The sequence below is a fragment of the Ranitomeya imitator genome, chromosome 3 (assembly GCF_032444005.1).
Source record: "Ranitomeya imitator isolate aRanImi1 chromosome 3, aRanImi1.pri, whole genome shotgun sequence".
NCBI lineage: Eukaryota > Metazoa > Chordata > Amphibia > Anura > Dendrobatidae > Ranitomeya > Ranitomeya imitator.
This window is the reverse complement of record NC_091284.1, coordinates 39,418,604-39,430,720: the sequence shown is the minus strand read 5'-3', so window position 1 is coordinate 39,430,720 and position 12,117 is coordinate 39,418,604. Positions and strand designations below refer to the sequence as shown.

Below are 12,117 nucleotides of genomic sequence, written 5' to 3'. Positions count from 1 at the left end.
GTGGAGAAAGAAACCTATTTTTCCGATCTTACAAAGTTTCTTATGTTCAGCTATACTGATTTATGCCCAGTTTGTTGAAACTAGTATGCCAGTTTCAACGGCTCAATTAAGCCTCAAAAATAAGTAAAAGTTTATTTTCCTGACCTGAGTTTGCATATCTGTTAAATACTCGGTTTCGCATTTTTCCTCCAAATGACAATTACTTTCAGGCTCGTACTATTGCCTCTCATCTATATCCTGAAATGGCCTCCTTCACACTGTCACCCTCCCCTTCATGTCCCCCGGTAGCCGAGGATTGGTAAATCACGACCATTCATGAACATCCTCAGTGGCCCGTGGGCTGATATGGAGACGTACTTTTTGAAGTCTGAATACAGCTTTAACAAGTCACTTTATGGTCCAAAGTCATCTGACTACTATCGGGGCCTGGAGATGTTCTTTGTACAAATCTTTGTAGCAAAAATATAGCCGAGAATTGATGCGAAATGTAAACCTCATTAGGCACTAGGAAAAATTGGAAAACAAAAAAGTTTACGGAATTTGATATATGGACATGAAAGTGAAAAATTACTAGTCAGTATGCAGCAAGCATATAGTAAGTAGCCTTTATTTTGTGGGCACCCCGCTCGGGGAACATATGCCTAAAATATGATTTTTTTTTTAAGCAAATGAATGAGAAGTTCACAGGACAGGGTTCCTTGCCGTCTTCTAGACCGGCTTAAAGCAGGCCAACTGGTCAAACCGAAAAGAGCCACATTGCAACTGTTCCATTTCCCTGCAGTGCCTCCGCAGGTAAAACAACGAATTACAATTTTTTTTTTAACATTTTAAACATGGGTCCTCCGGAGTAAAAAGGTCTCTTTACAGCTGATCTGGCTAATAGATGATGGGACCCTAGTATAGACTTATTTCTGTAAAACTGTCAACCTTATCTCAATCGATTTATCTGCTTCACCCTCCGGCTCCATTGACCTCGTCAATGACTATGCCCCCTTCGTATTGGTCTGTGAGACACGTGATGGATATAGTTACATATGTCAATTTTCCCGTCTTTTATTTCTTTTTCTCGCAGCCTGAGACGGTGGCAACGTTAAAACGTACCATAGAGGTTCTGATGGAAAAGGGAGCCATTGTACGGAACCTGGAAAACCTTGGCGAGAAGAACCTTCCATACAAGATCTCCAAACACAACCAGCGCCACAAGCAAGGAGGGTATGGAAAACTAGCACCTGGACACCCTTCATAGAGGACATGCATATGTGCATCATATCTGTGTAGAGCGTTATATGAGCTAAATATATATACACAATTAGTTCCCACCACTTTCCTTAAAACAATTAGGACCCCTCAAAAAAGACACACCGGACTATAAGAATGTGTATTATAGGTAGTGTGTGAAGATCTACTCTTCGGCTGGTCTCTGTTCACATTGGTTTTCTGGGTTGCCACTAATTTTTCATTAATGGCCAAAACCTAAGTCCTTATCACAGCTAAGCCATACTGTCCTGTCTCCTGGAGAATCGGCGGTAAACTTTGCCGCCACCACCACAACTAGGTACCAGGGACATCCAAGTACCCGTTCCCCCCATATGATCACGTACTGGGAGTGGAGGGGGTGACTTATATGCGCAACCTAATGTCGTGAGGATTGTCTGGATACCACTGATGGATGGTTGAGTTTCCATTTGGAGGCCACCAGTAGCGTCACCAACTCTTCTAGAGGGACCAGAAGGTCCCTTTGGCCCGCTTAAAAAGATATTGTTAAAGATCTGTGATGGTTGGGGGCCCTATATTTTGTATTGGGGTCCACTAGCAGAAAGATACTTCACTAGACCGGTGGCTACCCCCAAACCACCAATTGGTAATTTGACGCCATCAATGTGTTCCAGTCTCCCATACCAGGTGGATACTTCTCCCCCATGCCTTTGACGTTCTTACTATACATCTCACCACCCATTAGTTTATGGATGGCAGTGACGTCCAAATAATGAAAAAGTACCAAAATAACAAAAGACCTCCACTATGACTTCCCCATGGACCGGAGTTGTTGCCATAAGTCGGAATTATTTTTTGACTACCATTCTGGAGCTCACTATACACCGCTAATACCAGCCGGTGTATTGCTGATGATCGGTGACATTGGAACGGTTACCAAGTTTTTGTATTTTTTTTTTTCTTGGGAAATGTCATTTATGCAGTAAATCGGAGTCACTGATGTAAAGTGATACTTCTAAATCTGATTCTAACCACAGGTGGACTGTTTCCCGTGTTGTATCTTAAGAGCAGATATATAGCAGATCTGACCAAAGGAAGGCAGCACAGTCTGATCCTCTGTTCACCACCTTTATATAGGTTTTTTTTTTTCCATAATTAAAAAAAAAAAATCGAAGTATATAAAAAATACCGTTATATTGTGCCGAGATTATATATACCTTCATACTGTATCCAAATAATACTCATATATTGTCCACACTGTACTGCCTGCATTGCCCAAATAAAGCTGCTAAAGGACCAAATAGTGTTGCCGTACCGTGTCTAAATAATACCTAAATACACTATTCAGATATTGTCCTCATGTACTTTCCGAACACTGCCATGTACCGCCTAAATAATATGACCTACAATGAGCAAATAATACCTCCACATAGTGCCAAATTCATACCTTTTATACAGGGTCGACGTAATAACCCCATTTATTGTCCAGATAGTACTGCCTTCAAAGGTGAAAATAATGCTGCCATATGTTTATCTAAATAGCACCTAAATGTAATATTCCAATAGTGGCCTCATATACTTTCCGCATGTTGCCATGTACTGCCAAAAGAGAAAAGGAATGCAAATAATACCAGCACACAATGCCTAAATAATATCTGATACTGTCCATATATTTTTTTTTTAATTACAACACTACCAGGCAATGTCCTAATAAATCCACCAAGTATCCAAATATTACCACCATATGGTGTCTAAATACATTATGCAGTATAATACCTTCCTACAGTGTCCAAATCGCTCATTAAACCGTCGTAAAAAACCACCGCCGAACACTAAATAAGACCGTCATAGCCAAATAATACGCTCTTATATGGTCTACACAATACCGCCGTCCAGTGCTCCAATGATGCTGCCATGTGGTGTCTACAGAATACCATCATATATTATCCACACAATAAGGTATGTTTCCATACAGTGCTGAAATAATACTCCTATACAGTGTCCACATTAAACTGCTTGGACAGGGCAGGCACCCATTCTGATTTTCATATATAAATGCCACCCTATGGCTGTATGGTCCTGAAGGGCCCTTATGGATACTTACTAAAGAGCAGATGGGATGATCTTGTTCCATTGGCGCTCTCTTCATTATGCTACTTTACCTTTTTATTATGCTTATATATTTTTTCTTTTTCTGTTTTTTTTTTTTTTTTTTTAATTTCAAGAGGCACTTTCTTCTAGAAGCAAGCCAACTAGTAAGGTCACGCAGTGCAGTGTTCCTTTAAGAAAAGCTCCGGGATACTTGTAAAAGGCTCTATTGTGCAGGCCTGTCTGTTTTAATAAGTTACTTTTCTTCTGCTTTTTGTTAGTTGTCCGCTGGGTTTTTGTTGGTTTTTATCGTCTTTGTGAGCTCCGGGATGTGAGAGCTGCCCAGCGGGCGTCACCGGATGGCTGCCAGAGAGCTTGTGATGCCATTAATCTAGCTATTGGCAAGTGTTGGGTGGCAGAAGAGTAAGCATGGGGTAACTGATCCGGGGGTTAACCCTCGCGACTGATCCAGTGAAATTTGGCTTACTACTGGCTGTAGAGTGTTGTTGAGGGGTATACAGTACTCTTTATAAAAAATGGGTCCAAGGGTAAAGGGTTCCACCCCATGCCTACAAGAAAATTATTGGATACTCATTGCTCCAGAATGAGAAGGGGTTCTTTAGACAGTCCAGAACAAATATTGACGTTTCGGCCTAAAACCTGGGCCTTTATCAACCATGGATTGCTGTGGCAGCTAGCACGATGCAATTTGTTGCTATCCCGTAGCGTTGTCATTCCAAGAGTTACAGTTGCCTACATCTTAACAGCAATCCGTGTTTGATAAAGGCCCATGTTTTAGGCCGAAGCGTCACTATTTGCTCTGGATTGTCTAATAGAAGAATCCCTTTTCATTCCGGAGTGCAGAGTATCCAATAATTTTCTTGTAGAGTATTTTGTGTCATGGGTGTGATGTCATAACGTGCCAGAGGAGCTATGATGATACAAATGGGGTTACTTATTTTTGGGTCTGTGGCCTTTATCTACCTATGCCCTTTATCTACCTGTGCCTTTTATCTATGCGTGCCCTTTATCTACAGTATATAGCCAGCGGTTCAGCTTTTGGGGGTACAGCATTCAGCATTACCAGTCACACCCAGAACTAGGAGATCTATACAGCTCACACTGCCTGCTCATTTTAGCATCCATATTAACATAGGCAGCAATAAACTTGCACCCCGCTTAGTTGTATTGAAGTATTTTATGAGCATACCTTTTTTTAGGACAAAGGTAATTGTGAAGAGAGGAGGAGATGGTGAGTTGTGACATCTTGGTGGATCCTGTGTCATCTACTCTATATAGAGGTGTTATCAGTCATTGTACAGGAGGAAGAGGTGAGCTGTGACATCACCTATTGTGAATGGTGGATCCTGTGTTATCTACTGTATTATAGAGGTGTTATCAGTCATTGTACAGGAGGAAGAGGTGAGCTGTGACATCACCTATTGTGAATGGTGGATCCTGTTATCTACTGTATATAGAGGTGTTATCAGTCATTGTACAGGAGGAGGAGGTGAGCTGTGACATCACCTATTGTGAATGGTGGATCCTGTGTTATCTACTGTATATAGAGGTGTTATCAGTCATTGTACAGGAGGAGGAGGTGAGCTGTGACATCACCTATTGTGAATGGTGTATCCTGTGTTATCTACTGTATTATAGAGGTGTTATTAGTAGGTTATATGTCTGGTAGGGTTTAAACAATGGGTCATTTTGTGATTTCTCATAAATTCTCTCCACCAGATATGACAAATGTATGATCCCCGGTGTGAATGGTAGGTACAGTAATGAGCATGTGTGACCACCACTTGTATAGGCAATGAATGTAGCAGCGGTCGCACATGCTCAGTACCGCTCTATTAATAGGAGCACTTTAGGACCCTTGGTCTCAAGATTGATGGTGGTTTCCAGCAGTTGAACCCCAGAAATCAGCCTATGATGTGGACATGTATCATGTTTGTGGGTGTAGAAGCCCTTTTGACAACCGGTTTACCCTCCTGAATATCAAATGAAGACAGAATCCACATGTATGTCTTCATTTTAACGCTTCTGGATGGTAAAACATGATTATATTTGTAACTCATCCACTAGTGACTTCTGTAATTATATTTTTGAAAATTAAATTGCAGATTATTTAGCCGTGGAATGTAATTTCATGTCGGGATGTTGTCATCTCACCGGTTGTGCCGGCCAAGGAATCGTTCTCGTCATGAGCACACAGCGCTCCCTGTCTTGGGCTCGTTTGCTCTGAGTATTTTCACACCCTCCTTAATCTTCCAGCGCGGTGGAAGGAATTTTACAGCAACGGCTGAAATGAAAGAACATTCCTGTTACCTCTTATCCAAAGTCCGTGCAATATTTATCCCTCCATACAATGCAGATACATGGATAAAGGTGCAGACGGGTGACAGAGATTACAGGTTATCTTTTATGGCTGGTAAAATGGGGGATCTGTGGATGACGCTCTGTTAGTGGGGGATCTGCGGATGACGCTCTGTTAGTGGGGCATCTGCGGATGACGCACCGTTAGTGGGGATCTGTGGATGACGCTCTGTTAGTGGGGATCTGTGGATGACGCTCTGTTAGTGGGGGATCTGTGGATGACGCTCTGTTAGTGGGGGATCTGTGGATGATGCACTGTTAGTGGGGGATCTGTGGATGGTGCACTGTTAGTGGGGGATCTGTGGATGACGCACTATTAGTGGGGGATCTGTGGATGAAGCACTGTTAGTGGGGGATCTGTGGATGACGCACTGTTAGTGGGGGATCTGTGGATGAAGCACTGTTAGTGGGGGATCTGTGGATGGCGCACTGTTAGTGGGGGATCTGTGGATGACACACTGTTAGTGGGGGATCTTTGGATGGCGCACTGTTAGTGGGGGATCTGTGGATGAAGCACTGTTAGTGGGGGATCTGTGGATGACGCACTGTTAGTGGGGGATCTGTGGATGAAGCACTGTTAGTGGGGGATGTGCGGATGGCGCACTGTTAGTGGGGGATCTGCGGATGACTCACTGTTAGTGGGGATCTGTGGATGACGCACTGTTAGTGGGGGATCTGTGGATGATGCACTGTTAGTGAGGGATCTGCGGATGACGCACTGTTAGTGGGGGATCTGTGGATGACGCACTGTTAGTGGGGGATCTGTGGATGAAGCACTGTTAGTGAGGGATCTGCGGATGGCGCACTGTTAGTGGGGGATCTGCGGATGACGCACTGTTAGTGGGGGATCTATGGATGATGCACTGTTAGTGGGGGATCTGCGGATGACGCTCTGTTAGTGGAGGATCTGTGGATGAAGCACTGTTAGTGGGGGATCTGCGGATGGCGCACTGTTAGTGGGGGATCTGCGGATGACGCACTGTTAGTGGGGGATCTACGGATGACCCACTGTTAGTGAGGGATCTACGGATGACTCACTGTTAGTGGGGGATCTACGGATGACTCACTGTTAGTGGGGGATCTACGGATGACTCACTGTTAGTGGGGGATCTGTGGATGACTCACTGTTAGTGGGGGATCTGTGGATGACGCACTATTAGTGGGGGATCTGTGGATGAAGCACTGTTAGTTGGGGATCTGTGGATGACGCACTATTAGTGGGGGATCTGTGGATGAAGCACTGTTAGTGGGGGATCTGTGGATGACTCACTGTTAGTGGGGGATCTGCGGATGACTCACTGTTAGTGGGGATCTGTGGATGACGCACTGTTAGTGGGGGATCTGTGGATGAAGCACTGTTAGTTGGGGATCTGTGGATGACGCACTATTAGTGGGGGATCTGTGGATGAAGCACTGTTAGTGGGGGATCTGTGGATGACGCACTGTTAGTGGGGGATCTGCGGATGACTCACTGTTAGTGGGGATCTGTGGATGACGCACTGTTAGTGGGGGATCTGTGGATGACGCACTGTTAGTGAGGGATCTGCGGATGGCGCACTGTTAGTGGGGGATCTGCGGATGACGCACTGTTAGTGGGGGATCTGCGGATGGCGCACTGTTAGTGAGGGATCTGTGGATGACTCACTGTTAGTTGGGGATCTGCGGATGATGCACTGTTAGTGGGGGATCTACGGATGACTCCCTGTTAGTGGGGGATCTACGGATGACTCACTGTTAGTGGGGGATCTGTGGATGACTCACTGTTAGTGGGGGATCTGTGGATGATGACGCACTGTTAGTGGGGGATCTGCGGATGATGCACTGTTAATGGGGGATCTGTGGATGAAGCACTGTTAGTGGGGGATCTGCGGAAGACTCGCTGTTAATGGGGGATCTGCGGAAGACTCGCTGTTAATGGGAGATCTGCGGATGACTCGCTGTTAGTGAGGGATCTGTGGATGACTCACTGTTAGTGGGGGAATCTGTGGATGATGCCCCGTTGCGGGGGACCTCTGGATGACGCACTGTTATTGTGGGACCTCTGGATGACGCACTGTTAGTGGGGATCTGTGGATGATTCACTGTTAGTGGGGGATCTGTGGATGATGCCCTGTTGCGGGGGACCTCTGGATGACGCACTGTTATTGTGGGACCTCTGGATGACGCACTGTTAGTGGGGGATCTGTGGATGACGCACTGTTATTGTGGGACCTCTGGATGACGCACTGTTAGTGGGGGATCTGTGGATGACGCACTGTTAGTGGGGATCTGTGGATGATTCACTGTTAGTGGGGGACCTCTGGATGATGCCCTGTTGCGGGGGACCTCTGGATGACGCACTGTTATTGTGGGACCTCTGGATGACGCACTGTTAGTGGGGGATCTGTGGATGATGCACTGTTAGTGGGGGATCTGTGGATGATGCCCTGTTGCGGGGGACCTCTGGATGACGCACTGTTATTGTGGGACCTCTGGATGACGCACTGTTAGTGGGGGATCTGTGGATGATGCACTGTTAGTGGGGGATCTGTGGATGATGCCCTGTTGCGGGGGACCTCTGGATGACGCACTGTTATTGTGGGACCTCTGGATGACGCACTGTTAGTGGGGGATCTGTGGATGATGCACTGTTAGTGGGGGATCTGTGGATGATGCACTGTTAGTGGGGGATCTGTGGATGATGCCCTGTTGCGGGGGACCTCTGGATGACGCACTGTTTTGGGGGGACCTCTGGATGACGCACTGTTATTGGGGGGCATCTGTGGATGTCATAACTGAGCGGTGAGTTTGAGTAGTAAGACCGGTGCCAGTCCTGTGTTTTGGTACCCTTATATGCGCCCGCCTGCAGTCATGGGTAACTGCATGTGCTTACTACATAGGGGGTAATGACGGAAGGGCGACTGAGGTGTGAGTGCATTTCATGGTGGGGGATGAGTCATTACAGGAAACAAAGGACTACTCGATCATTACTATTATCACCATCTTCCTCTCTATTATTTTCCTGAGTAACCGTTCAGCAGTCGCTTTAACATCAGAAAGTCGTTTCTCCCTCCTTGTTGCTCACATTTCTTCAGTTGCCCCCTCTGTGGCTGCATACATAACAGATAAGACACCGCTATGTGCCCACGGCATTGCCAGCCCCTTTTTTGGGGGATTAGCCTGAATAGCTTGTGTAGATGCCGGGGTGAGAGATTGAGTGAGGGGAGCAGCTTATTCCCACCCGCCCTCATCTCTGCTCTCATAGTGGAAATTTCCAGTCTCTTTGTGATGCGAGCTGCTGCAGCGCCGAGACCAAATCTGAAAATATATAGTATAGGAAATTACGACGAGAGGCACGGACGCCGCTTACAAATCACTGGTACATAACTCATCTGCTGCAACCAATTTATTAAAATGGAAGTATGGTTGATATTTGCACAGATTGAGTCAGGGATCACTCATTTTATGCCTCCTATCTATCATAGCAGACAGTGGAAAAAAAGAAACTGCAGCGCATCCGCCATAGGAAATAATGTACAAGTTACTGAACATGCATGTGTCCCGCTCAGTAAAAAGGTTTCCTGTTTTAAAAAACTAATTTTCAAAAATGCCATTACTGTATGCTGCATTAATAGCGGGGTTGTCCCATAAACAACATACAGTAGATCACCTGTAACAAATCTGTGATCACTGGGATCTCCACTGATCATGAGATTGGGGATTCCAAAACTCCTCATGGGAAGGAAAAACCAATGAGCATGTCTGTCTTCTCTCCTCGAAACCCAATACTCCACTCCTGAACTTTGCTGCTGCTCTACAACAATGCCCGTGTCCTCTCCGCGAAACCCAATACTCGTCTCTTAGTAGTTTGCTGCTACTCTACAACAATGCCTATGTCCCCTGCCTGTCTCCTCTCCTCGAAACCCACCCAATTCTCCAGTCCTGGAACTTTGCTGCTGCTACTCTACAACAATCCCAGTGTTCCCTGCCTGTCTCCTCTCCTCAAAAGCCGATACTCGCCTCTTGGATCTTTGCTGCTACTCTACCACAATGCCCGTGTCCCCTGCCTGTCTCCTCTCCTCAAAACCGGATACTCACCTCTTCGAACTTTACTGCTACTCTACCACAATGCCCGTGTCCCCTGCCTGTCTCCTCTCCTCAAAACCCGATACTCACCTCTTGGAACTTTGCTGCTACTCTACCACAATGCCCGCGTCCCCTGCATTTCTCCTCAAAACCCAATACTCTCCTCTTGGAACTTTGCTTCTACTCTACAACAATGCCTGTGTGCCCTGCCTGTTCCCTCTCCTCAAAACCCAATACTCTCGGAACTTTGATTCTACTGTACAACAATGCCCATGTCCCCTGCCGGGCTCCGCTGCTTGAAACCTGATACTTACAGTCTGAAACTTTGCTGCCCCTTCACACCGATGCCTGTGTCCCCTTATGGTCTCTTCTTCTCAAAACCCACTCATTGATTCATTGCAACTTTGACATTCGGACCAATCCATAAAAAAAAAAAGAGCTAGGAGATTGTTTCCTCCAGCTCAGACCGAACGTCAAGGCTGCACCCGATGGAGCAATAAGGAGATTGGCGGGGGATTCGAGTAGTAATACTGAGGAACTACAGCTGTTTGAAAGGTGAACGTCAGTCTTTTTTTGTTTTAAGATCCTGAAGGGCCAATTTTAGTATCATATGTAGTGAAGACCCGATATATTGGAGCAGTGATCGCATATGTTCACCAATGCTTTCTTCTTCACACAGCAGATTTTTTGCCTTTTCTGCCATCTTTCCTTCTATTTTATTGTACTACTTCTGCTAGTAATGTGGGACCACCTCTTTAGAGATAATTAAAGAGTGTTGCTGATTCTGGAGGACCCAACCTGTCCATGAATTGCATGGACAGCTTATTAATTTTAACTTTAATACTTCATTTTTCCTGTGGTTGTGGTGCCGGAGAATGGAAAACTTTGTAACATCTCCCTGGAGGTCATTTTGATAAGCTAATTTTTAACATACAAAGAAGTTGTCTCCTTATTACGGTAATATTTATAAAAACAAACAAATGCAGAGTTAAACTTCAGTGTATCAGTTGTTTTTTACCCTCCAAAATTGATGGGTGAGAAAAGTCCATTATCAAAGGAACGAAATTCATATGCAACAATGCTCAAATCCTCACCTGGAGTCATTTTTGGGGAATTCTAAAGAAAAATTGGATTGTGTGAAAAATCTAATTTTTGGTTTCGTTTTTTTTTTTACCCTTCCAGGTACTTCCTTGTTGACTTCTACTCTCCACCCAACATTATTCCCAGCATGCTGGACCATCTATCACGTGATATCGATGTGATCCGACCGACCATTCTGAAACACGAGGAAGAGAAGCCCCCGGAGAGACCTTGTCCCGGGATTCTTCCCGTCACTAATCTTGAGTCAAAATTCAGCCGCAGAAAAAAGAAATGAGCCGGAGTCAGGAGGAGGAGAAGTTGTCGCCACTCTTTGTGTATAAAGCATATTGCTATGTAATTTTTTTTTATGTTTAGAAGAATAAATAAAATATCATCAATTTTCAGTTATTAATTCCCTTAGCCCCTGTACCTTGCACTTGCAATATCTCATCTCTTTCATGGTCTTCAAATGTCTATGGGCCCTTGAAAAAAGTGTCTGGCCTTGATCGGTCCCTTAGTGCTTGCCCATTAAATCGGTTAACGAGATCTCGTGTCCTGGCTGGTAAAACCCAGCTTTATATTTTGGGGCCTAGTTTGACCTTTGTCATCTATATATGCTCTTGGTATCTGGCTATCACTTTTGTTACTTCTGGAGTGGGGCGCAACATCCCCTTCCACTGTCCAATAGCCCTTCTCCGTATTAACTTCTTGGTGCCGCCTGTCCAACATTTATTGTTCTCCACTTAAGGATTTTAGTTTATTTTATCAATGATTTTATCAATGATCAACATCAAGTCCTCCAATGGTGCTAAAAAAATAAGGCAAATTTATCCAAAAATCATCACTCCGAAATGATAAAATATAAAAAAAAATGAAGGGTTAATGCATAGTAATATGCAACACCTCCACAGGAGATTTGACAGTGTCATTTACCGGTGAAGACATTTTGTTGCTACGCAGCCATCCAGAAACCTTTTTCGGTCATACCTTGATGGCACAGCACGGACAAGATTTTCTGTGTGTGCAATGAATAATTTAGAACCTGAACATTTATTACTAAACTTTTTTTCTAAAAAAGAAATAAATAATTGTTTTATTTTGTACAATGTACTAATACAAATTAATCACTAGTCCCTGGTTGCTGAACATCTATATTTGTGGCTAAATATGTGACCCAGATATGTCAGTCAGATGATATCTGACCCAAGTGTGACCCGAGAGTTGAGGATGGTAACATGAAGAAATGTTCTGATCCCCCTCCGCTAAGGTCACAGGAGGCTGCACAGAGAA

The 12,117-nt window shown here is 44.7% G+C and overlaps 1 protein-coding gene across 1 annotated transcript in view; it reads left to right on the top strand.

The window, feature by feature from the left end:
- MRPS6 (mitochondrial ribosomal protein S6) overlaps window positions 1-11,239 on the top strand; it is a 44,213-nt gene extending 32,974 nt beyond the window's left edge. Inside the window, exons 2-3 of the mRNA XM_069760783.1 lie at window positions 1,073-1,212; window positions 10,930-11,239. Coding sequence (XP_069616884.1) covers window positions 1,073-1,212; window positions 10,930-11,122 — 333 coding nt within the window. The 3' untranslated portion in view covers window positions 11,123-11,239. The remainder of the gene's footprint in view (window positions 1-1,072; window positions 1,213-10,929) is intronic.
- Window positions 11,240-12,117: the final 878 nt, after the last annotated feature.